This window comes from Manis javanica, chromosome 7 (assembly GCF_040802235.1).
Source record: "Manis javanica isolate MJ-LG chromosome 7, MJ_LKY, whole genome shotgun sequence".
Classification (NCBI taxonomy): Eukaryota; Metazoa; Chordata; class Mammalia; order Pholidota; family Manidae; genus Manis; species Manis javanica.
The window spans coordinates 36889993-36916476 of NC_133162.1; the positions used below are offsets into that span (position 1 = coordinate 36889993).

General features: G+C 40.9%; 1 protein-coding gene across 3 annotated transcripts in view; it reads left to right on the plus strand.

Moving 5' to 3' along the window:
- Positions 1-26484, plus strand: part of PANK1 (pantothenate kinase 1) — a 58541-nt gene that overhangs the window by 28192 nt on the left and 3865 nt on the right. For 2 of the 3 annotated variants that reach the window (XM_073240716.1, XM_073240718.1), the window contains exons 3-6: positions 16887-17140; positions 21592-21768; positions 22235-22358; positions 25872-25997. In XM_073240716.1, coding sequence (XP_073096817.1) covers positions 16887-17140; positions 21592-21768; positions 22235-22358; positions 25872-25997 — 681 coding nt within the window. The remainder of the gene's footprint in view (positions 1-16886; positions 17141-21591; positions 21769-22234; positions 22359-25871; positions 25998-26484) is intronic. The other variant, XM_073240717.1, reaches the window with a different exon arrangement.

Genomic DNA, 26484 nt, shown 5'->3' on the forward strand with positions numbered 1-26484 from the left:
AGAAAATTTATAGAAAAAAGTCCTCCCTTTTGTCCACCTAGCTCTTCCGTACAATAGCTACTTTTCCATTGTGAGTTTTCAAGAGTAACATTAATTAGAAACTAGAGTGACTCTTAATAGTTAAAAAACCCAAAGACCCACCCTCTGAACAAACAAACATAGCACAACAATCTTATCTGGTCAACAGTAGATTTAGGGAACAGAAAAGGATTTTCTCCTTGCTTCATTACATTTTCTATAAGGTGTGAGGATGTAAGAGTTGGCCTTAAGCCAGAAATTTCCAAGGGAACAACCTAAAGAAGTTAATAATGGAAAAACCCTCAGGGGGTGTAGGGTTCTTGTGGATATTTGAAATCCTTAATCTCAGTGTTCTGTTCCATAACATTATTATTGGCAAGACTCCCGCTACTCTCCAGGCACTAACCTGTGGCACTGCAGGAGCACAAGGTGCAGTAGACACCGTCGTTTTCCACTTCATTCTGGCTTGACACCTTTGACCATTAACTCCGGCGCCTTTTATCGTAGGGTGTGCAGGAAGAAGCCATCTTTAAGGTTTTGTTATATTTCTCACTCATAGGACACATTTGAAATTCATCTCTCTCTCTCAGGTCTCTATTGTAAAGGTTTCCTTTAGGAGGAGAAAAGAGCCCTGTAATTTGTCATTCACAATCAACCATTTTGTATGCAAATTGTTCTTGGTTTGGTAAGATAACCTTTTCTGCCACTTCCAACATGATTTATGGAGCCAGTGTCAGCCAGGGCACCTTGGGAAGCATAAGGTATCATACAGATGTGCATTTTATTCATTTCTGAAATACAGTTTAGGGACTCATTTCCCAACTGCCAGGAGAGTGATATAAAGGGTGTGGTAGGTCCATAGAATACTCTCATAAGAGTAGGGATGGAACCTCTCGGGACAGCTTTTACCAGATTTATCTTTTGGGCTCTTTACTTAGTTATTTTTGATAAACCAAGCAGAAGCCCATAAGAACCTCTTACGAGTGTCTCCCAAGCATGCCTTGTGTTTAGGAGCCACCTTTTTTCTAACATAAAGGAATCACAGAATTTCCTCTAAAAAACAGAGTCTCGGTGTGGAAATAGTGTTTCCAAATGTATTTCAACTTGAGATAAGGAGAGCTGAATTATTTTACTTCTCACATAATTTGCACTCATGTTTCCCAAGCATTTTCACACAGCCATCTCATTTGGTTCTTGAAAGCCACCCAGTGAGTTAGCACAGCTGCTGTCAGGGAGAGGACGTGACCTTAGCAGCTGCCTGTGTCACCTCCCTGGGGTGTGCGGATGGACTCACGACCACTGTGTGGTCCCAGGATCAGCAGCTTCAGCCTCGCCTGGGCTGTTCTCAGAAACGGGGAGTGGGGCCCAGCACACTGTGTTCCCACAGACCCTGCAGGTGCCTGTGGTGACCCCTAACGCTTGAGAGCCCCACTGCACCCATGTTTGCTTGGGTGGTTTTGGTAGTGCTCCCAGCAGTGTTTTATTTCATCACAGTTACAGTTTGAAAGTTTTTTGTACTTGACTCCTTTCTTCCCCTACTTGGGATCCAGAGTAAGTCACTTAACCTGCTGATCCCTAGTGATGCATTTCATCTACAAAATGGGTAACAATAGCTTCTGGCATAAAGTCCTACACATGAGATTGATGTAGTTTTTTTATTAGCTTCCATTGTTTACACGGCATTTGAGTCTCAGGGCAAGCTCAGGCTTACTGTTTTTAAGTTTAGGGGTGTGGCTTAAATTTAGTAATTTAGGAATTAACAGAACTCATACCTTCTGGAAGTGCTAAGGAGAGTTAGAAGCATGAGCTTTTGGGGCCAGTTCCTCCTGCCATAAGATAGCCCGTGTGCGCATGTCTTCCTAGTTCCATGTTTAATGACATCATGTTGGTAGCTGAAGTTGGCCATGATGGGGGCAATTATGCCAACAAAATTGGTGATGCTATAATCCAGGGCTTTTGCTCCCAGATTGCTGGTGTTTAAGTATTTATCAGCACACTGTGGTTACAAGGTTATGTTCCCATTAGCTAAGCTGCATCTGCATGTTTGTTTGATCCAGTCTTTCAGATCTGTCATTACTGAAGACCCACGGCAGAGGTCAGCATTAGAATATATATAAAATAGTGGGATGGATGTCAGGGTCAGTCCCCAGATAGGTTTTGTTGGCCTCCGATATTAAAAAAAAAAAAAAAAAAGAATCAACTAGTTCTCAGCACTTAAAAACTGGATGATTTCACATAAAAATCTGGATTTCCAGCTCTCAGGAAAATGGGATCTTCTGGCACCACTGAGCCCCCTGTTACCATGGCAACAGTGGGCTGCTGCTGTGTTTTAAATATGTGCGGATTGCCTTGAATGCCCCAATCCCCCTCATTCTGTTACTGTACATCTAGTCAAGGGCTTCACTCTTACAGGTTTCCATACTGTCACCTGTAGGCATTTGCATTTGTTACCCCTGATAAAAAGAAAAACTAAGTCCAGAGAAAGAGGGTTTCTCCATAGCTAGGATCTGAGCATGCTGTTTCAAGCTTTTCGCAAAGCTAATTCAGTTGTACTAATGAGCTGCAGAATCTGAGGAGTAAGTTCCACCTTATTCTGAATTTCAGATGGTTTGTTTGAAAATCCAGTTAACGACTGGAGTCATTGCTTGCCTTTGGGAGCCTGTCCTTTTTCCTGGAGGGTGAAGACTCGACTGAGGTCTGAATAGGTCTCACTCAAAGTGACTGACGTTTCTTTTTCCCAATTTGGAGCTGCATGACTTCAGAAATATTCATCCCCCAGTAAAACATGAAGAACACGTGTTTGCTCCTAGCACTTTATTTGAAAATGTTTTTGAGGGGAAAGGGTGAGATAACAATGTTCCTTTCAGATCAGAGTTGTGTGTTTCTAAGACCTAGTTTATTTGCCTTGACAAGTTTTTCTTTTTCCCTAGCATAGTTTCAGGACAGCCAGCTGGACAAACTGCGTCTCTGTCCATGTTTGTGATGTTGGCTTTGGGAATGACCGTCAATATTGTTGATGGACTTCTGATTAATTTTTAAGCAGGTTAACCTAGTCCCAGGACTGGCTGTTGAAGTTGGTACTTTTCCGTTTGGGTTGTTCCAGGAGGTCATAACTTTGCCTGTGCCATTTAACAAATGTTTGCTAAGCAACTATGACAGACAGGACTTTGAGCATGCTGCTGCAGGGCACCCAGTGAACCAGAATGTAACTAACGCTGTAAGTGTGATGACAGAGGTTAATGGGAGACTGAGAAATCTGGGAGGACTGAGCACATAGCATTCCCACTGCCATGTCTCACTGTAGTTTTTTAGGCTCCAGATAGTTTTATACCTATAGTATTAGCCCCTTGAGTTTGTTTTTTCTTTTTTTTTTGGAGGGCATCTCTCATATTTATTGATCAAATGGTTGTTAACAACAATAAAATTCTGTATAGGGGACTCAGTGCACAATCATTAATCAACCCCAAGCCTAATTCTCAACAGTCTCCAATCTTCTGAAGCATAATGAACAAATTCTTACATGGTGAACAAGTTCTTACATAGTGAATAAGTTCTTACATGGTGAACAGTGCAAGGGCAGCATATCACAGAAACTTTCGGTTTTGATCACGCATCATGAACTATAAACAATCAAGTCAGATATGATTATTCATTTGATTTTTATACTTGATTTATATGTGAACCCCACATTTCTCCCTTATTTTTTTTTTTAATAAAATGCTGAAGTGGTAGGTAGATGCAAGATAAAGGTAGAAAACATAATTTAGTGCTGCAAGAGGGCAAATGTAGATGATCAGGTCTGTGCCTATAGACTAAGTATTAATCCAAGCTAGACAACGGCAACAAAATATCCACAGATGCAGATTTCTCTCAAAAAACAGGGGGTTGAGGTTCTAAGTCTCACCTCTGTTGATCCCCAATTTCTCACCTGATGGCCCCCCTGCGACTGTGCCTGTCTTAGGTTGTTCCTCCCTTGAGGAATCTTACCCGTCTCTGGCTAACCAGCCATCTTCTGGGGCCACACAGGGAAATGTAAAGTTGGTAAGTGAGAGAGAAGCAATATTCTTTGAAAAGGTTAGCTTTTTACTTTGCAGATTTATGCCCTGTGGCTTCTATGCCCAGCATTTGTCTTGAGGTATCTTTATCACTGGGAAGAATTATGATACTTGGTAATTTTTGATATGAGGTACGAATTCTACTAAAGGGTTGTAATTAGGAAGGAAGAAGAAAACCTATAGAAGTAGCAGACAGAAGAAAACATGGGAAGATTGATTATTTCTTTGACATAACCTCTTGTAGAGTAACATAAGCATGTATAGGTTTTAACAAACTACTAATTAAATTGCGTATACACATTAACATAATAGGAATACAGCTACATAACCAAAGCAGACCTACAATTACCAGCCATATGCAGTGAAACCAAGAAAACCAGTTAGGTACCCTAGGCATTTGTGAAAACTTATCAATGATATGATGGATATTGTCTAACTGAATTTGAATAGTCTGAGAAAAATCAGACAAATTAAAACAACACATTCCTGGGAACTGTTCATATCCCATATGTTCTTTTTTTTTTTGAGAGGGCATCTCATATTTATTGATCAAATGGTTGTTAACAACAATAAAATGCAGTATAGGAGGGTAAATGCTCAATGTACAATCATTAATCCACCTCAAGTCTAATTCTCGTCAGTCTCCAATCTTCTGAAGCATAACGAACAAGTTCTTACATGGTGAACGAATTCTTACATAGTGAATAAGTTCTTACATGGTGAACAGTACAAGGGCATTCATCACAGAAACTTTCAGTTTTGATCACGCATTATGACCTATAAACAATCAGGTCAAATATGAATATTCGTTTGATTTTTGTACTTGATTTATATGTGGATCCCACATTTCTCCCTTTATTATTATTATTTTTTTATTTTTAATAAAATGCTGAAGTGGTAGGTAGATGCAAGATAAAGGTAGAAAACATAGTTTAGTGCTGTAAGAGGGCAAATGTAGATGATCAGATGATCAGGTGTGTGCCTATGGACTAAGTATTAATCCAGGCTAGACAAGGGCAGCAAAACATCCACGGATGCAGAAGATTTCTCTCAAAGCAGCGGGGGTGAGGTTCTGAGCCTCACCTCTGTTGATCCCCAAATTCTCACCTGATGGCCCCCCTGCGACTGTGCCTGTCTTAGGTTGTTCCTCCCTTGAGGAATCTTACCCGTCTCTGGCTAACCAGTCATCTACCGGGGCCAGACAGGGAAATGTAAAGTTGGTAAGTGAGAGAGAAGCCATATTGTTTGAAAAGGTTAGCTTTTTACTTCTTTGCAGATTTATGCCCTGTGGCTTCTATGCCCAGCACTTGTCTCGAGGTATCTTTACCACCTGGAGGAATTATGATACTCGGTAAATTCGATATGAGGCACAAATTCTATTTTAGGGTTGTAATTAGGAAGGAAGAAGAAAAGCTATAGATGTAGCATATGAAGGAAACATGGGAGGATTGATTATTTCTTTGACATATCTTCTTGTATAGTACCTTAAGTATGTATAGGTTTTAAACTACTAACTAATTTGCACACACGTATTAACATAATAGGAATACGGTGACATAAACAAAGCAAATCTATAATTACCATCTATCTCCAGAGAAGCCAAGAAAACCATTTAGGCACCCTAGGCATTTGTGAAAATTTATCTATGATATGATGGATATTGTCCAACTGTACTTGAACCATCAGACAAATTAAAGCAGCCCATTTCTGGGATCTGTTCACATCCCATATGTTCTTTTAACCATAGATAGTCTATAGTCATGAGATTTTGGAGTGCTACACCTTGCACCCCTCCCAACTCCTGGTTGAGTTCCAACAGTACAGATCCGGTCAAATTCGTTGTCTCACTGTATGCACATGCCAGCCTAGACATCTCCCTCCTCATTCCAATGGCAACTCCAGGAGACGGTGGGCTGGATGCAGCCACAACCACAGCATCGTATAGATCCCTGTGGAGGCTTTTTGATGATCATCCCCCGGCACAAGTCCTCCAGAGAGTGCTGATGCCGGAAGCTCCTCCTCATATCGTATCTTAGTTCATTTTCTGGGTATCCAAGCTAGGCCTTGATCTTCTGTTAGTCCATTTTTGGGTTCTGTAATTCCGCTGCTGTTTTGTTCCTTCAGTTTTTCCTTTGTTCCTATACTCCTCAGATGAGTGAAATCATTTGGTATTTCTCTTTCTCCGCTTGGCTTATTTCACTGAGCATAATACTCTCCAGCTCCATCCATGTTGCTGCAAATGGTTGGATTTTTCCACTTCTTATGGCTGAGTAGTATTCCATTGTGTATATGTACCACATTTTCTTTATCCATTCATCTACCGATGTACATTTAGGTTGCTTCCAATTCTTGGCTATTGTAAATAGTGCTGCGGTAAACATAGGGGTGCATCTGTCTTTCTCAAACTTGATTGCTGCGTTCTTAGGGTAAATTCCTAGGAGTGGAATTCCTGGGTCAAATGGTAGGTCTGTTTTGAGCATTTTGATGAACCTCCATACTGCTTTCCACAATGGTTGAACTAATTTACATTCCCACCAGCAGTGTAGGAGGGTTCCCCTTTCTCCACAGCCTCGCCAACATTTGTTGTTGTTTGTCTTTTGGATGGCAGCTATCCTTACTGGTGTGAGGTGATACCTCATTGTAGTTTTAATTTGCATTTCTCTGATAATTAGCGATGTGGAGCATCTTTTCATGTGTCTCTTGGCCATCTGTATTTCTTTTTTAGAGAACTGTCTGTTCAGTTCCTCTGCCCATTTTTTAATTGGGTTATTTGTTTTTTGTTTGTTGAGGCATGTGAGCTCTTTATATATTCTGGACGTCAAGCCTTTATCGGATGTGTCATTTTCAAATATATTCTCCCATACTGTAGGGTTCCTTTTTGTTCTATTGATGGTGTCTTTCGCTGTACAGAAGCTTTTCAGCTTAATGTAGTCCCACTTGCTCATTTTTGCTGTTGTTTTCCTTGCCCAGGGAGATATGTTCAAGAAGAGGTCACTCATGTTTATGTCTAATAAGAGGTTTTTGCCTATGTTTTTTCCCAAGAGTTTAATGGTTTCATGACTTACATTTAGGTCTTTGATCCATTTTGAGTTTACCTTTGTATATGGGGTTAGACAATGGTCCAGTTTCATTCCCCTACATGTAGCTGTCCAGTTTTGCCAGCACCATCTGTTAAAGAGACTGTCATTTTGCCATTGTATGTCCATGGCTCCTTTATCAAATATTAATTGACCATATATGTTTGGGATAATGTCTGGAGTCTCTAATCTGTTCCACTGGTCTGTGGCTCTGTTCTTGTGCCAGTACCAAATTGTCTTGATTACTATGGCTTTGTAGTAGAGCTTGAAGTTGGGGAGTGAGATCCCCCCTACTTTATTCTTCTTTTTCAGGATTGCTTTGGCTATTCGGGGTCTCTGGTGTTTCCATATGAATTTTTGAATTATTTGTTCCAATTCATTGAAGAATGTTGCTGGTAATTTGAGAGGGATTGCATCAAATCTGTATATTGCTTTGGGCAGGATGGCCATTTTGATGATATTAATTCTTCCTAGCCATGAGCATGGGATGAGTTTCCATTTATTAGTGTCCCCTTTAATTTCTCTTAAGAGTGACTTGTAGTTTTCAGAGTATAAGTCTTTCACTTCTTTGGTTAGGTTTATTCCTAGGTATTTTATTCTTTTTGATGCAATGGTGAATGGAATTGTTTTCCTGATTTCTCTTTCTATTGATTCGTTGTTAGTGTATCGGAAAGCTACAGATTTCTGTGTGTTAATTTTGTATCCTGCAACTTTGCTGTATTCCGATATCAGTTCTAGTAGTTTTGGAGTTGAGTCTTTAGGGTTTTTTATGTACAGTATCATATCATCTGCAAATAGTGACAGTTTAACTTCTTCTTTACCAATCTGGATTCCTTGTATTTCTTTGTTTTGTCTGATTGCCGTGGCTAGGACCTCCAGTACTATGTTAAATAACAGTGGGGAGAGTGGGCATCCCTGTCTGGTTCCCGATCTCACAGGAAATGCTTTAAGCAATGCTCTAAGCTTCTCGCTGTTCAGTATAATGCTAGCTGTGGGTTTATCATATATGGCCTTTATTATGTTGAGGTACTTGCCCTCTATTCCCATTTTGCTGAGAGTTTTTATCATGAATGGATGTTGAATTTTGTCAAATGCTTTTTCAGCATCTATGGAGATGATCATGTGGTTTTTGTCCTTCTTTTTGTTGATGTGGTGGATGATGTTGATGGATTTTCGAATGTTGTACCATCCTTGCATCCCTGGGATGAATCCCACTTGGTCATGGTGTATGATCCTTTTGATATACTGTTGAATTCTGTTTGCTAATATTTTATTGAGTATTTTTGCATCTACATTCATCAGGGATATTGGTCTGTAATTTTCTTTTTTGGTGGGGTCTTTGCCTGGTTTTGGTATTAGGGTGATGTTGGCTTCATAGAATGAGTTTGGGAGTATTCCCTCTTCTTCTATTTTTTGGAACACTTTAAGGAGAATGGGTATTATGTCTTCTCTGTGTGTCTGATAAAATTCCGAGGTAAATCCGTCCGGCCCCGGGGTTTTGTTCTTGGGTAGTTTTTTTATTTCCATTTCAATTTCTTTGCTCGTAATTGGTTTGTTTAACTTTTGTGTTTCTTCCTTGGTCAGTCTTGGGAGGTTGTATTTTTCTAGGAAGTTGTCCATTTCTTCTAGGTTTTCCAGCTTGTTGGCATATAGGTTTTCATAGTAGTCTTTAATAATTCTTTGTATTTCTGTGGAGTCTGTCGTGATTTTTCCATTCTCATTTCTGATTATGTTGATTTGGGTTGATTCTCTTTTTCTCTTAATAAGTTGGGCTAGAGGCTTATCTATTTTGTTTATTTTCTCAAAGAACCACCTCTTGGTTTCGTTGATTTTTGCTATTGTTTTATTCTTCCCAATTTTGTTTATTTCTTCTCTGATCTTTATTATGTCCCTCCTTCTGCTGACTTTAGGCCTCATTTGTTCTACTTTTTCCAGTTTTGATAATTTTGATGTTAGACTATTCATTTGGGATTGTTCTTCCTTCTTCAAATGTGCCTGGATTGCTATATACTTTCCTCTTAAGACTGCTTTCGCTGCGTCCCACAGAAGTTGGGGCTTAGTGTTGTTGTTGTCATTTGTTTCTATATATTCCTTGATCTCTATTTTGATTTGTTCATTGGTCCATTGATTATTTAGTAGCATGTTGTTAAGCCTCCATGTGTTTGTGAGCCTTTTTGTTTTCTTTGTAGAATTTATTTCTACTTTTATACCTTTGTGGTCTGAAAAATTGGTTGGTAGAATTTCAATATTTTGGAGTTTACTGAGGCTCTTTTTGTGAGCTAGTATGTGGTCTATTCTGGAGAATGTTCCATGTGCACTTGAGAAGAATGTATATCCTGTTGCTTTTGGATGTAGAGTTGTATAGATGTCTATTAGGTCCATCTGTTCTAGGGTGTTGTTCAGTGCCTCTGTGTCCTTACTTATTTTCTGCCCGGTGGATCTATCCTTCGGGGTGAGTGGTGTGTTGAAGTCTCCTAAAATGAATGCATTGCAATCTATTTCCCTCTTTAGTTCTGTTAGTATTTGCTTCACATATGCTGGTGCTCCTGTATTGGGTGCATATATATTTAGAATGGTTATATCCTCTTGTTGGACTGAGCCCTTTATCATTATGTAGTGTCCTTCTTTATCTCTTGTTACTTTCTTTGTTTTGAAGTCTATTTTGTCTGATATTAGTACTGCAACCCCTGCTTTCTTCTCACTGTTGTTTGCTTGAAATATGTTTTTCCATCCCTTGACTTTTAGTCTGTGCTTATCTTTGGGTTTAAGGTGAGTTTCTTGTAAGCAGCATATAGATGGGTCTTGCTTTTTTATCCATTCTATTACTCTATGTCTTTTGATTGGTGCATTAAGTCCATTTACATTTAGGGTGACTATTGAGAGATATGTACTTATTGCCATTGCAGGCTTTAGGTTCGTGGATACCAAAGATTCAAGGTTAGCTTCTTTAGTATCTTACTGCCTAACTTAGCTCGCTTATTGAGCTGTTATATACACTGTCTGGAGATTCTTTTCTTCTCTCCCTTCTTATTCCTCCTCCTCCATTCTTCATATGTTGTGTGTTTTGTTCTGTGCTCTTTTTAGGGGTGCTCCCATTTAGAGCAGTCCCTGTAGGATGCCCTGTATAGGTGGTTTGTGGGAAGCAAATTCCCTCAGCTTTTGCTTGTCTGGGAATTGTTTAATCCCACCATCATATTTAAATGATAGTCGTGCTGGATACAGTATCCTTGGTTCAAGGCCCTTCTGTTTCATTGCATTAAGTATATCATGGCATTCTCTTCTGGCCTGTAGGGTTTCTGTCGAGAAGTCTGATGTTAGCCTGATGGGTTTTCCTTTATAGGTGACCTTTCTCTCTCTAGCTGCCTTTAAAACTCTTTCCTCGTCCTTGATCCTTGCCATTTTAATTACTATGTGTCTTGGTGTTGTTCTCCTTGGATCCTTTCTGTTGGGGGTTCTGTGTAATTCCATCGTGTGTTCGATTATTTCCTTCCCCAGTTTGGGGAAGTTTTCAGCAATTATTTCTTCAAAGAGACTTTCTATCCCTTTTCCTCTTTCTTCTTCTGGTATCCCTATAATACAAATATTATTCCTTTTGGCTTGGTCACATAGTTCTCTTAGTGTTGTTTCATTCCTGGAGATCCTTTTATCTCTCTCTATGTCAGCTTCTATACGTTCCTGTTCTCTGGCTTCTATTCCTTCAATGGCCTCTTGCATCTTATCCATTCTGCTTATAAATCCTTCCAGGGATTGTTTCACTTCTGTGATCTCCTTCCTGACATATGTGATCTCCCTCCAGACTTTATCCCACTGCTCTTGCATTTTTCTCTGCATCTCATCCCATTGCTCTTGCATTTTTCTCTGCATCTCTGTCAGCATGTTCATGATTTTATTTTGAATTCTTTTTCAGGAGGACTGGTTAGGTCTGTCTCCTTCTCAGGTGTTCTCTCTGTGATCTTTGTCTGCCTGTAGTTTTGTCTTTTCATGGTGATAGAGATAGTTTGCAGAGCTGGTACAAGTGGCCACTGGAAGAGCTTCCCTTCTTGTTGGTTTGTTGCCTTCCTCACCTGAGAGAATAGCGACCTCTAGTGGCTTGTGCTGGGCAGCTGTGTGCAGACAGGGCTTCTGCTTCCTGCCCGGTTGCTATGGGGTTTATCTCCGCTGTTGCTGTGGGCGTGGCCTGGCTGGGGCTGCTCCTCCAAAATGGTGGAGCCCCGTTGGAGGGGGAGCGGCTGGGAGGCTATTTATCTCCGTAAGGGGCGTCTGTGCTCCCTGCTGCCCAGGGGGTTAGAGTGCCCAGAGATCCCCAGATTCCCTGCCTCTGGTCTAAGTGACCTGTCCTGCCCCTTTAAGACTTCCAAAAAGCACTCTCCAAACCAAAACAACAGCAACAATTAGAGAGGGAACAGAAAAAAAAAAAAAAAGGAAAAAACACTTGATTTTTTTTTTGTCCTCAGGTGCCGGTCCCAGGCACCCGCTCACTGGTCCTGCTGCCCTGCCTCCCTAGCACCAGGGTCCCTGTCCCTTCAAGGCTTCCAAAAAGCACCCGCCCACTGGTCCCGCAGGGAAAAATGCATGATATTCTTTGTCCTCAGGCACCGGTCCCAGGCACCCGCTCACCAGTCCCGCCACCCTGCCTCCCTAGCACCAGGGTCCCTGTCCCTTTAAGGCTTCCAAAAAGCACTCACCAAAAAGAGAAAAAAAAAAGGGGAAAAACTCGCGATTTCCTCCGTCCACAGGTGCCGGTCTCAGGCACCCGCCCACCGGTTCCGCAGGGAAAAACACGGGATATTCTTTGTCCTCAGGTGCCGGTCCCAGGCACCTGCTCACCAGTCCCGCCGCCCTGCCTCCCTAGCACCAGGCTCCCTGTCCCTTTAAGGCTTCCAAAAAGCACTCACCAAAAAGAGAAAAAAAAAGGGGAAAAACTCGCAATTTCCTCCGTCCTCAAGTGCCGGTCCCAGGCACCCGCTCACCGGTTCCACCACCCTGCCTCCCTAGCAACGGGGTCTCTGTCCCTTTAAGGCTTCCAAAAAGCACTCGCCAAAAAAAAAGAAAAAAACTGCTCCGGTTTCTTTCCACCCGCCCGGAGCCAGGGGGAGGGGCGCTCGGGTCCCGCCGGGCCAGGGCTTGTATCTTACCCCCTTCGCAAGGTGCTGGGTTCTTGCAGGTGTGGATGTGGTCTGGATGTTGTCCTGTGTCCTGTGGTCTCTATTTTAGGAAGATTTTTCTTTGTTATATTTTCATAACTCTAGGTGTTTTTGGGAGATTTCCACTGCTCTGCTCACGCCGCCATCTTGGCTCCGCCTCCCAGATAACTTTTGACATGTAGATACTGGGTATGTACATTGGCTTTTTTCGAAGCCCTGCCATAACGTCATCTTGCCTATAGTTTCATGCCTGAATATTGTGATCAGTATCAAGTATAAAAGTGTCTCTGTAATCGAAGTGAACTACATGAAGTGGCTAAGAGCACAGTCTTCAGAAAGAGAGAGTGCTGGGTTCACACCACACACTTCTCTTCCCTAATGCCAGGCACCTCAGGAAATGATTTAACCTCCCCCATATGTTCTTTTAACAGTAGATAGTCTGTAGTCGCATGATTTTGGAGCACTGCAACTTGCACTTCTCTTAATTCTTGTTTGAGTTCCGACAATATAGATTCCATCAAACTTGTTGTTTTACTGTATGCACAGGCCAGCTTAAATATCTCCTTCTTCATTCCAATGGGAAGTCCAAGTACCGGTGGGAAGAATGCAGCTACAACTGCAAGAGCACCAGCATCTTTGTTGAAGTTTTTTGATGATCATCTTCTGGAATGACTCTTCCAGAGGGTGGTGATGTTGGAAGTTCTTCTTCATATCGTATCTTAATTTGTTTTCTGGGTAGCCAAATTAGGCTTTGATCCTCTGTATAAACACAAACAAACCCTTTGCCCACACTTTGATATGACCTTTATACCATTGTGAAGAACCTATTGGAGACCACCACACAGGATCTGCTTTTTTTTTTGAAGAGAAGGAAATATTATCAGAAAAATGTACTTCCATAGCTGATCATCCGACACCCTTTCAAAGATCAAAATTAAGGATATGTAAAGCATGCATTAATCGTTGATTTGCAGTTAATTTTATCCTGTCAGGGAGTAATCCTCCCCATTTTTTTTGTTATCATTAATCTACAATTACATGAAGAATATTATATTTACTAGGCTCTTCCCTACACCAAGTCCCCCCCCACAAACCCCATTACAGTCACTGTCCATCAGCATAGCAAAATGTTGTAGAATCACTACTTGTCTTCTCTGTGTTACACAGCCTCCCCTTTTCCTCACCCCCCACATTATACATGCTAATCATAATACCCCCTTTCTTATTCCCTGCCCTTATCCCTCCCTACTCTTCCATTCTCCCCAGTCTCTTTTCCTTTGGTAACTGATCTTGGGTTCTGTGGTTCTGCTGCTGTTTTGTTCCTTCAGTTTTTCTTTTGTTCTTATACTCCACAGATGAGTGAAATCATTTGGTATTTGTCTTTCTCCACTTGGCTTATTTCACTGAGCATAATACCGTCTAGCTCCATCCATGTTATTGCAAATGGTAGGATTTGTTTTCTTCTTATGTCTGAATAATATTCCATTGTATATATGTACCACATCTTCTTTATCCATTCATCTACTGATGGACACTTAGGTTGCTTCCATTTCTTGGCTATTGTAAATAGTGCTGTGATAAACATAGGCGTGCATCTGTCTTTTTCATACTGGAGGCTGCATTCTTAGGGTAAATTCCTTGAACTAGAATTCTTGGGTCAATTGGTAAGTCTATTTTGAGCATTTTGAGGAACCTCCTTACTGCTTTCCACAATGGTTGGACTAATTTACATTCCCACCAGCAGTGTAGGAGGGTTCCCCTTTCTCCACAACCTCGCCAACATTTGTTGTTGTTTGTCTTTTCGATGATGGCGATCCTTACTGGTGTGAGGTGATATCTCATTGTGGTTTTAATTTGCATTTTCTCTGATGATTAGCAATGTGGAGCATCTTTTCATGTGCCTGTTGGCCATCTGGATTTCTTCTTTAGAGAACTATCTATTCAGCTAATCTGCCCATTTTTTAATTGGATTATTTGTTTTTTGTTTGTTGAGGCATGTGAGCTCTTTATATATTCTGGATGTCAATCCTTTATCGGATCTGTCATTTATGAATATAGTCTCCCATACTGTAGGATACCTTTTTGTTCTATTGATGGGGTCCTTTGCTGTGCAGAAGCTTTTTAGCTTGATATAGTCCCACTTGTTCATTTTTGCTTTTGTTTTCCTTCCCCGGGGAGATATGTTCATGAAGAAGTCGCTAATGTTTATGTCCAAGAGATTTTTGCCTATGTTTTTTTCTAAGAGTTATATGGTTTCATGACTTACATTCAGGTCTTTGATCCATTTCAAATTTACTTTTGTGTATGGGGTTAGACAGTGGTTCAGTTTCATTCTCTTACATGTAGCTGTCTAGTTTTGCCAGCACCATCTGTTGAAGAGATTGTCATTTCCCCATTGTATGTCCATGGTTCCTTTATTGAATATTAATTTACCATATACGTTTGGGTTAATGTCTGGAGTCTCTAATCTGTTCCACTGGTCTGTGGCTCTGTTCTTGTGCCAGTACTAAATTGTCTTGATTACTATGGCTTTGTAGTAGAGCTTGAATTTGGGGAGTGAGATCCCCCCTACTTTATTCTTCTTTCTCAGGATTGCTTTAGCTATTTGGGGTCTTTGGTGTTTCCATATGAATTTTTGAACTATTTGTTCCAGTTAGTTGAAGAATGTTGCTAGTAATTTGATAGGGATTGCATCAAATCTGTATATTGCTTTAGCCCCTTGAGTTTTATATCTGTAGTATTAGCCCCTTGAAACATGTATAAAGAATGCATCTCACTCAGAAGTTTCCCCTGGTAAAAAATGGAATGATTAGAATAATTTATGAGATAGATTTACTTTATCACCCAGTGTTATTTAGAATGATTGTTTCCGTGTGTCTAGGAAACTTCTCCCACCTTGCTGCTGACCTACTCAAACTCTGCCCTGCAGGCAAACCTTCAGTGGATTGTGTTGAATGGGAAATTCAGATGAGTAACACAAAATCAAAAGCTTTCTTCTAGCTGTTAACTTTTGTAATGAAGATGAAGTCTTTTTGGCAAAATGTCTGAGTATAGTACTTGTTTAGGTTGTTTCCAGATCCCAGAAGCAGTATGCATAGTGAATGAAAAGAAGAATAACAAGTCCTGGGGATAACCATGCATAAAGATACTACCTACTTAAAGGGTGTTTGTGAAAATTCGTGGTCTAGTTCATGTGCTTGACATGTAGTAAACAATCACTACCTATTTTTTTTTAAGAGATTTAAAAAAAAATTTAAGTTAGACCTTATAAATTAAGTCTTCCTTCATTGGTTCAGTTTCATATTGGTGATTGATAGAATTTTTTTTTTTGTCCAGGGAAAATGATCATCAACCCACACCTCTGGACAAGCAGTAATACTGATTCTGAGGACCAGGAATTAACTTTTTGAGGATGTGATTGGATGCTTTCCCCTAAGGCTGGCCCACAGCAGTCCATTCCCCTTTACTTTTTTCCCCTTGTACCTCACAGAATGGGAATTTTTGTTTTGTAAAAGCGTGAAAGTTCACTTTGGGATCACCTCAGCTGTTAATAAAAGAACATTTTTTTGAGCCCTTTGTCCACGCCAAGCTCTGTAAGCATTTTACATGTACTACCACCATGCAGTCTTTACAACAACAGTAGCCAGGGGGCATTATCTCCATTTCATAGAGGGGGAGACTGAGTCTGGAGCAGCTAAGTAACTTGCCCCACGTCCTTCAGCTAAGTGTTTTAGGCTGGAATTCAAAGCCATGACTGTTAAACTCTGAAGCTTAGGCCTGAGGAAAGGAGAGTCAGGCTTCGTGGGCTGCGTGGAGGTGGTCCCAGCTCCCAGGCTCACCAGGCCTCCCTCGGGATGTCATGGGCTGCCAAGGAATGGCAGGATCCTTTCTGCTTTCAGAAAATTCTCTCTCTCCTCACCCTGTAGCAAAGCCTGGTCAGTGGTATAGTGTATTCACTTCCTGTAACAAATGACCACAAACTTAGTGGCTGAGAACCACAGAAATGTACTCAGTCATAGTTCTGGAGGCCAGAGGCCTGAAATCAAGGTGTTGACAGGGCCCCCCTTCATTCAGAGGCTCTCGGGCCGCTTTCATTCCTTGCCTCTTCCAGCTTCTGGTGCTGTTGGCGTGCCTTGGCCTGTGGTGCGTTATTCAGTCTCTGCCATCGTCTTTCCATGGCCTTCTCCTCTGTGTCCACCCAGTCTTTCCTGGCATCTCATAAGGAAACTTGCAGTGGACCTAGGGCCTATCCAGATAGTCCAGGATATTCACTTCATTTCAAGACCTTTCACTTTAATTACATCTGAAAAGACCCTTGTCCCAAGTAAAGTAACATTCACAGGTTCTGAAAATGAGGCCATGGACATATCTTTCAGGAGCCACCATTCAGCCCACTAGCCAGGTGGGCTCCTGTCCTTCAGCATGCCCTGTGGGCAGTCATGGTGTCCCACAGTGGAGTGACTGATTGGCATCGAGATTTCAACACTTGGGGCTTCTGTGCTCTTAATGATACATTTTAAGTCCAGCTAAGCCCTCTGAGGCTTCCCCTGAGGTGGTTGTAGCCTCTCTCACAAGGTTTTGTTCTCTTGCAGATTGCTGACCTGCAGCTCCATAAACTGGATGAACTGGACTGTCTGATTCAGGGCCTGCTTTACGTGGACTCCGTTGGCTTCAACGGCAAGCCGGAGTGTTACTATTTTGAAAATCCCACAAATCCTGAATTATGTCAGAAAAAGCCGTACTGCCTTGATAACCCGTACCCTATGTTGCTGGTGAACATGGGCTCGGGTGTGAGCATTCTAGCAGTGTACTCCAAGGACAACTATAAAAGAGTTACAGGGACCAGGTAAACATGGTTTCCACCAGGAGAATCTTTTGGTGCTTAAACCCAGCTCCCTTCCTTGAAGACCAGTTTATAAAAAAGTTTTTATATTCAATACCTTAAAAAAAAAAAACCTTACCCTCCTCAGTCCATCAAAAAGGTTTGATTGAATGTGTTAAAATATTAAAAAATAGTAAAAGGGTGACTTATATAAAAGTTAATGAAATACAGTCCTTGCCCTGCTGGAAACTCATCAGGTTAAGGGAAGAAGGTCACACCCATGAGCAGTTTTCCAAAAAGGCAGTACATATTAAGTGCCACATGAATGGCAGGGACAATGAGCAAGTAGAATCCAGATGGACGGATGTTTGGGATGGTCAGAAAGGGCTACAGAACCTCCTTGGTGCCTAGCACAGGACGAATTGCTTGAAATAATATGTCATACCAACCAGTAAACCAAACTGGCTTTCCAAAGACCAATTTTTTATCCTCAGGTAAATGCTCCAGCTGAAACTGGAATAGTTAACATACTTTACAGGGACTTTTGGAGTGCAGTGGGTGGGAAAACAACCCTGTAACCAAGGTTGTTGGGCATGTACACCCCCCGCCCCCAACGACAGATGGGCTCAGCTAACTTACTCGAAAAGAGGATCCTTTTTTGGAGCAACAACTTAAGGCATTAGTGCCATGTAGAAGTGCTTTGGGACATGGTATTGAAACCATTGTTTCTGATGGACCAAGAGACCGTGTAACTTCTCTGGGCCTTGGTATCCTTGTCTGCACCACGAAGGGGGTGTTCTTAGACAGTGTCTGCAGTCTTTTCTGCCACCGAAATCCTGCACTACTACTCACCCGTTAGGAGGAGAGCACTGCTTTTCTGTGGTGTTTCCATGACTTGTGATGGGTCTGTGTAAATCGGTGGCTCGCCACTGGGGAAGGGAAGATTTAGCACCTCGGGATTTGGGCAGTATTTGGAAACATATTATTCTGATTGTCACACCTGGAGGTGGGGTGCTTTTGGCTTCTCATGGCCAGAGGTCAGGGATACCACTAAGTGCCATAGGGCAGCCCCCTCCCAACAAAAAAGTCCTGAGCCCCAGAAGTCAATAGTACTAGTGTTGCACACACAGTCACACTCGCACTGAGTCCCACTTGTGCCCAGAATATAGGCTTTGCTCTAGACTAACTGCCATTAGGCATGTATTTTCTCACTGAACTAAGCTTAGTATAGATAAGCTTATACAAGCTTCTTAATCATAGAAGAATCACAACTGATCCCATGGCCTCTTTAGGACTGTCAGAATAAAGAATATGTCAACTGAGCTGGTATTGCCTTAAAGAGTAATCTCCTCATAAAGGTACAATTTTTAAAAAATCATAGGGTCCTTCTCAGAAGTAGTCATGGAATTGGTAGAACTAGTCCCAAGATAACAACAAGCTAAACATTTTCCACAATCACAGATACTTACAGTTTTGTTGATTAACACTTAACAAATTCATAAATTACATCCCAGATACACTTTCTCAAACTTGGAGGTTCCAGGGATCTGCTAGTTGTACTAATGAACTGAGCTGCAAGTTCTTCTTCTTGGAAAGCAGCCAATGAGCTAATTGTGTTGTTGACTTATATCACGTGTCATAGTGCCTGTGAATTCCAGTTACTGGTAAATGCCCATTAATGACCAGCGCTTTGTGCATCACCAAATCCTGTCTGGATGCTCAGGTTTCCCTGCAAGTTCTCTTCAAGCAGTAGTTTTAGAAATGGGCTGCAGAGACTGCAGGGTAAGAGCCCTTTCAGGGGCAGGCAGGGGATGGGGAGGGAACAATTCTATGGGCCCTAGGTCCTCCTACTCCCACCAGAGTTGTTGTTCTGTCAAAGGGTTCTCTTGATCCAAATTAGAAAAGCGCTGATACAAATATTATGGTCAGCAGTGAACATTGGTACCTGAACACACTTTGGGGAACCACTGATCTAAGTAAATGACTTAAGCTATAATTTTGCTACTCCTCTTGTGAACTGATAGCTGTTAACTCCAGGTTTTTCATTATTGTATAATACCCTATTACCCCCTTAAACTAAAAGTGCTTTGGGACATGATATTGAAAGTCACATCATTACAGGATGCCAGTTTTCTTTTAAACATGATTTTAAACGATTCATTTCAATGTTGTGTAATTTTATTGCATCCTACATTAGGTAGCAACATTCTTTATTGACACAACCCCAACTTTATTATAGAAGTCAATGGAAAAAATAGGACTTTACAGCTGACATTATTAGAATGTGCAGCCTATTAAAAGAGGAATGCAAAGAATTTTGAAACTTGAGTGTAGAAACAGTACAGCTCATCTCATTGTTTTGGAAGCTATTTTAAGGGCACAAGCACTCAGTAATTGAAGGGTTCTTCCTACTTCTCCCTAAAATCCCTCACTACAGGTCTGTTGGGGGGTTCTTTTTAATGACAATTTTCAACACCTGTTTCTAGCAATATGTTTTTGCCTCTGATTTGCTGAGGGTCTTCCTGGGTGCCTGCTGAGACAGATGAGCCTGACCACGAGCAAGAGAATCACTTGCTTAGATAATGCTTGGCAGGGCGAGGATATTAATAAAGTGCTCTTCCACGGCTGTGCGTTCTTCCCTCCTCTGCAGTGTCCTAGCAGCACACATACAGCGTCCCCCACCCAGCTCCGTGCTCTGTCTGGAGCCACTTGTCGTGTTCTAGTCGTACAAAGCACTTGTCCTCCTTCCTTCGTACCAACACCTCAATTGATGAGTTGCATTCTTTCTGAGCCAGCCAGTGTCCTCAGTTGCCTGTGTTTGGGGTAGGTTGGTGAATATCTTGATTAATAGAGATAGCTAATCTTCAAAGAAAGGTTACTAGTGTGGATGAAAGAAGCTAGAAATGTGAACAAAGACTTTTAAAAATGTATAGAGAGAAAACAAGACAAATCCAGACAGCATGCAAACAAAAAGTATAGGATATCCTGAGCTTTGTAGAGTATGCTGAGACAACATGCATGCCATGCCATGTTAAATGTAGATAAAGATAAACGTTCTTAGAGGAAATATAAAGTTTCTCCTGTGACTAGGTTATCCTGGCAATAATGTCCATCGAGCTCTTTATTGCCTCACGGTACTGCACCTTCCATTTGGCTAGTTGCTCTTCTGGGTGCCTACTACCTAATTTTCCACAAGAACCTATCATCTTAATCAAGCATGTTTTTGTAAGAATCACTAGTTGAGAAATATTACATAACAGTTACACTTTAGATGTGATTTAAAGAACTATGTGCCTGTCTACAGTCTGGAACCTTCTTGTTCACAATTATTGATAGTAAATATACTTTACCTTAAGTTTTTGTGTTTTTTTTCAAATTTAAGTTTTATATGACTTTAATCTCAACTTGAATTTTCTCTTAGAATTAAAAGTCAGTTACCAAACACATAGGGCTTCCAAGGCTAGCAGCTCTTGGAGCTTCAGATCGAACTGATATGAGCAATTTGCTCTTCTACATTTAACTCTTCTGCTAAATAGCATGAAAACCATGGCCACGTCAGTGTGCCTTTTCCTGCCAGGACTTGACTGATGACAGCTTTACTCTGAGTCTGCTCTCCCTTACCTCAGGTAACTGATAAAACACAGTTGAGTTCTTTCTCAACTACTGTAATAAATTTCTAATTTTGTCTGAAATACTATTTTAGAAGAATTCCACCCCCCTCAAAAAAAAAACAAACTGAAAGCTTTAAATCATAGTTGAGCATTGGAACCATTTTATGACCTTTGTTAACATTTTTGACTGTTGGTGGTAAGTAAAATGTTAATGACCTTTTTCAGAGTCTACTGGAGAAATGTCAGTATGAGATCAGTCAGTGGTTTCCTTTTAAAAATTTCTGAAGAGGTTGAATGAAATGATCTCTGCTGGAGACGCAAGGTCAGGTGGAAGATGCAGTTTGGGGCTGGCTATTCCTGGCAGAGTCCTGGCAGAGTTTGACTCTGTAGATGCAAGCTCTGCTTCATGTACACATAATTCCTTTTTCTAAGTATCTGTGTTCATCTACATATGGTTGTTTTGTTTTGTTTTTAATAGCAGTCATTTCTCTGTTTATTCACTGCTTTCAGACCACCCACATAAGAGAGATCATTAGTTGGCCCCCTTTTTATAGGTGAGAAGACTGAGTGAAGCACTTAGGTTAGTGGCTAGTTGAAGGTCTCACAACAGAAATCAGTGAGTCTTTCTATGGTTTTGTTCATAAATTTAGGGGCAAGTTTTGCTTGACATTTCTTTTTAGCTTCTGCCCTCTTTTTTATCCAATCTACCCTAAAGCTCTTTGATACCCTAGCACTTTAACTCAAGTGCCCCTTTATTTTTCTTCCTTTTTTTATTAACCCATTTTAGTGTTCTTGATGTAGTTGGGGACTTGGAGGGGCATATCTTAAAGTAAAATTTAAAAATAAACCTTATTGTTCCTTCAGTCTTGGAGGTGGAACATTCCTAGGCCTATGTTGCTTGCTGACTGGTTGTGAGACCTTTGAAGAAGCTCTGGAAATGGCAGCTAAAGGCGACAGCACCAATGTTGATAAGCTGGTGAAGGACATTTACGGAGGAGACTATGAACGATTTGGCCTTCAAGGATCTGCTGTAGCATCAAGGTAGAAACTAAATAGCTAGGAGCAGTAGTGATTAAACATAAGGCAGTCTCTCCACCCTGGCCATTCATTTAGTTTGTTTTTTTTTTATGTCAAAAAATACCCACCAGCCTGGTGCAAGTATCTATGGTATTAGAGCTCAGACTTGATCTGCTCTTTATGAAGCACTGCTATGTTTATCTCTTGATGCTTGTGCTTAAAATAGGGCAGATATTTTTCCCCCAGATATCTAGAGAGATTTAAAAAAAATTTTTTTTTCCAATTAATAACCTTGCTACTTCATCCCTGCTAAGTCAAGGGCAGCCAGCCATTCATATTGTACTCCTGTCTGCTTGTAAATCATGGTAGCTGAATCAGGTCATTTGAGTTTGAACAGTTATTCATAAAGTTTTCCACAGTACTTTGATGGAAGCATGTAGGGCCTGCCCAAGGATGATTTTGAACACTCTCACTAATATTTCCAACATAGCTTTGGCAACATGATGAGTAAGGAAAAGCGAGATTCCATCAGCAAGGAAGACCTCGCCCGAGCCACACTGGTCACCATCACCAACAACATCGGCTCCATTGCTCGGATGTGTGCACTGAATGAGGTAAGGCCTGAGCCAAGGGACAGCCTTGTGTCATTCTCATACATCATCTTTAGCAGTGCAATCACTGTTGACCCATACAGAACTGTAGATCCTTGGGAAGCCTGCTCTTTGTCCTAGTGACACCTGTAGAATGTGAGAGGTGTGTTTGGAGGGAGGGGAGGAGTTATGTGTTGTATTTTTAAGTAGGCACTAGATGATAAATGATAAGCTATCTAGCCATGCAAACAAAGTAAAATTACAACCCATGCCATAACCTTCCTAACCATCTTCATTACCATGACCTGCTGAAGTGTGATGAAAAGCTGTAGGCATCCGTGCAAATAATTATAGGTAAAATGTTCCACTTGGAATATTCGATATTCTCTCTGCTTTCAGCTTCTTTACAGTGTTGCCTTGTGGCATGGAGTTCAAGCAGCATTGTACAGGGCTATCAAAGCACAGAGAGCTTGCTACAGCTGAGGCCAGCCAGAGACCCAGGCACAAGAAGGGATGGAGCTGGTGCTAGACAAAGCTTTGGTAACATGTTTTGAAACATTGCAGAATTCCTTTGAAAAAAATGGAAAGCTTTTCTGAAGTACAAGACAGCTAAGTAGAACATCTCTCACTGAGTTGTGTTAGGAAGACGAGAAAGAGGGGCTGGGCATGGAACAGGTAATAGGAGAAGTATTAAAAAATCAGAGTAGCATCAGTAATAGGGTTTTTTAAAATAAAAATTTTAATAGGAATATGGCATACATGCAGAAATGGGCTCAAATCATAAGTGTATATAGCTCAATGAGTTTTCACACACACCCACACCTGCATAACCACCACTCAGATCACGAGATCAAGCATGACCGGTACTTCAGTAACTGCCTCCAGTCCCCTGAAGAGTGGAGTGTTAAACAGAGTACAAGGCTTTTTGGTAGGTGGAAGCCAGCCCTGCCTTTCTCGGGGTTGCAAGAAAGACACTCTTTCTTTACAATATTGAGCAGAGTATGTCACTGGCCTGTGGGCCAGGGTCACAACTTTTTGTGAGTCCCCATTTCAGATGGAGTTTAAATGCAAGGCAGATACTCAGATGAAAGAATGTATTCCAGAGACGTGCCTTTCCAAGTCCACTTCAGTTATGGGACTCATTGTAACAGGATTTACTTTTTGACATTAACCTTTAAAGGGAGTTTTTCCGAGTAGCCAAACTGGCCCCAAGACTAATCTGTGTTTCGTTGGCTGTGTTAATGGATTCGCCAAAGTCAGTCGGATGCTAACATCCCGTGTGTGCCCCATAGAGCAACCGAATCCTTTCTCCTGCCTTCCACAGAGCTTGAGTGAGCCAGCAGTTCCTTTCACAGGAATTGTAACACTTTAGGGAGAGGGCAACTTGGATTTCAATTTCAATACCATTATTGGAGCATAGCAAAAGGGGCTGTTTGAAAGTATAACCACAGTTTCAGCAACTATTTTAGATGTTTCTGTGGAGTTGAATGAACAAGAGGAATCACGGATCACCTGGGGCAAGGACTGTGTTAGCTGGCGTCCTGCCAGGGCAGGCTCCCTGTGGACACCCCAGGAACTGGCCGCAACACGTTGCCCTGTGAGAGCCAAAACACAAGGCCTTCAGTCATTGAAAGGTTCATGGGACTCACTGCTGGCAGGACCTTTGATTGAACCATTTCATAGAGGGCTACCACATTTTCTGAATCTAAAATATTTTTGCTGATTGGAATGCTATGAAAGGCTTCTCCATCAACTTAAATTTTTTAAACAGAAAATACAAACACCTAATATAAAATTCCTAAGACACCAGAAGGGTATAAAGGGAAGTCAGTCACCATTTCCACCTCTGATTCTCAATGTAAAGTTTACTACAGGTAGCCATTGTTGGTAGTTTTTTAATTCTACATTGAATGCAATATAGGATTCACATATCCTTCCAAAGGCAGCAAACTCTATATAACATTCTTTTTCTTAACAGTGTTATTGAGATATAGTCACATACCATGCAGTTCACCCCTACATACTATTCCACATCTTGTTTTGATTGTTTGTTATCAACTTTTTGTTGTGAAAATCATAAACCTGCATAAAAGAGAGAGAATAGTATTAAAAAAGCTCCATGTATCTATCAACCCAAACTCAGTAGTTATCATATCTTGCCATACATGCTTTATCTACCTCTGTTTTCTTCCCCCTGCTCCTCCTCCTCTCTTTTTTGCTAAAATGTTAGAAAGCAAATTCCAGACATATCAGTGTACCATACATACTTCAATATGGACTTCTGGAAAGATTGCTTCTTGCCTTTTTACATGATAATACATCTGAGTGTTAATACCTTTTTCTGTTTCAACATTGTTTCTAGAAAGAATTCTCCTGTGGTTTCCTCTAGTCTCTCTACTTTTTTTTTTTGGCATGTATGTGTTTGACCCACCTGGAATTTATTTAGAGTGAGGAATGTCCATCACCTTTTAATGCCACTTCTTTTCTTCTGGCCTTCTACCAAAGTAAGGCAGGACTGGGACTTTGAGCAAGTCCTACCTTGGACTCCCTTGGTTTGGGAGAAGAGTCAGAATTTGTAAATTTAACTGAATTCCTCTTTAATCTGACTTTCTTATTCTGAGTATTCCTGCCACCTTTCAATCTGGGCAGTTTGTGGCAATAGTTCTTATTTGTGGAAACTATTAAAACCAGCTCTCACCCCTCCACTCATGGAAAATCTTCACAGTAGTTAATGGGTTCATCAACTTGTATTGTTACAACTTGAGATGGTTAAAAGGCAATGTTCCCAGACCCTGATTACTTTTGATAGACTGCACAGAAAATAATGCAGCTTCCAAGACACCCTTCCCTTCAGTATGAGTGACCCTAACAACTGGCTATGACTGAGGGAGTGGTGAGCAGCCTCTGCATGGCCGATAGGCTGGGCCCTGTCTTAAGGCTGTGTTCAGAATGCAGATCTAGAGCCATGACAACAAAAATACAAATGTATTTTTCGTTACCATATTTTAAACCCTCATGTTGTCCAAACAGGCTATTCCACCGTATATCCTAAGTAGAGACCTAAGGAGACTAATGGTTCCTTTTGTATTTCGAGTGTTTGGCACAGAGCAAACTGAGCAAACTCATTAGATGAATAAGCCATACCATGGCCATTTTATTTGTGAAATGGTTAACAGATTTTACAGTTGGAAGTTTATGGGGATTGAAGGAATGCACAAGCAAAGATAGCTACACTTAAACTCCAATTACAATTTTATATACATATGTTGGGAACTGAATCAACATGACATAATACCTGCAAATAAGCCCCATATTGATCTCTGCCTTGCCCGATGAAAATCTCACCTTTTTGCTCTTGTGGAATACACACTGAAATCTGTTCCACTTTGTCTTGGAAATGCTGAAATAATGCCACTGGGAAAAAAAGTCACTCTGCAAGGTCCTGGGAGTACAGCGAAGTACAAAACGTTGGGTCTTTGCTACCTGCTATTTCTATGCCATGGTTCAGTTGCTTTTCTTTAATTTTTTTTTTTCCAGAATATTGACAGAGTTGTGTTTGTTGGGAATTTTCTCAGAATCAATATGGTCTCCATGAAGCTGCTAGCATATGCCATGGATTTTTGGTCCAAAGGACAGCTAAAAGCTCTGTTTTTGGAACATGAGGTAGGTTGAACTTGCTTGGATTCAGTTGTCCCTCATGGAGTATATTTTGGGTTGTCCAACTCTCGAGTAAGTCTCTTAGTTTTAAAATTGATCATGTAGAGTTGCCATTTATGCAAAGGATAAGGAAGAACTACATATAAAATGGGAGCTTTCTTATCCAATAATCAGGATCGGTATTTGGTTAGCCGAAAAAAGTCAGTTAAAATGGGTAATCATTAAAAAATACCTTTCTACTTTAACAATTTTATTTTAACGTAAAAGGTCCAAATGTTCATTCAGTCATCAATATTTTCATGTTATGACCAAGACCTATTTTTGAGCCTGAAGTCTGCTGATTAGAGCTCAGCAGTTACACTTTTTAACATAATCCACCTTCTTTGATTTCTCGTTTGTTTCTTTAAAGAGGGTAAAAAATTAAAGATATTTACATGGCGATTTAGTTGCATAATCCTTCTAGATTTTTCCCTTAATCTTTCATGTATGGAAC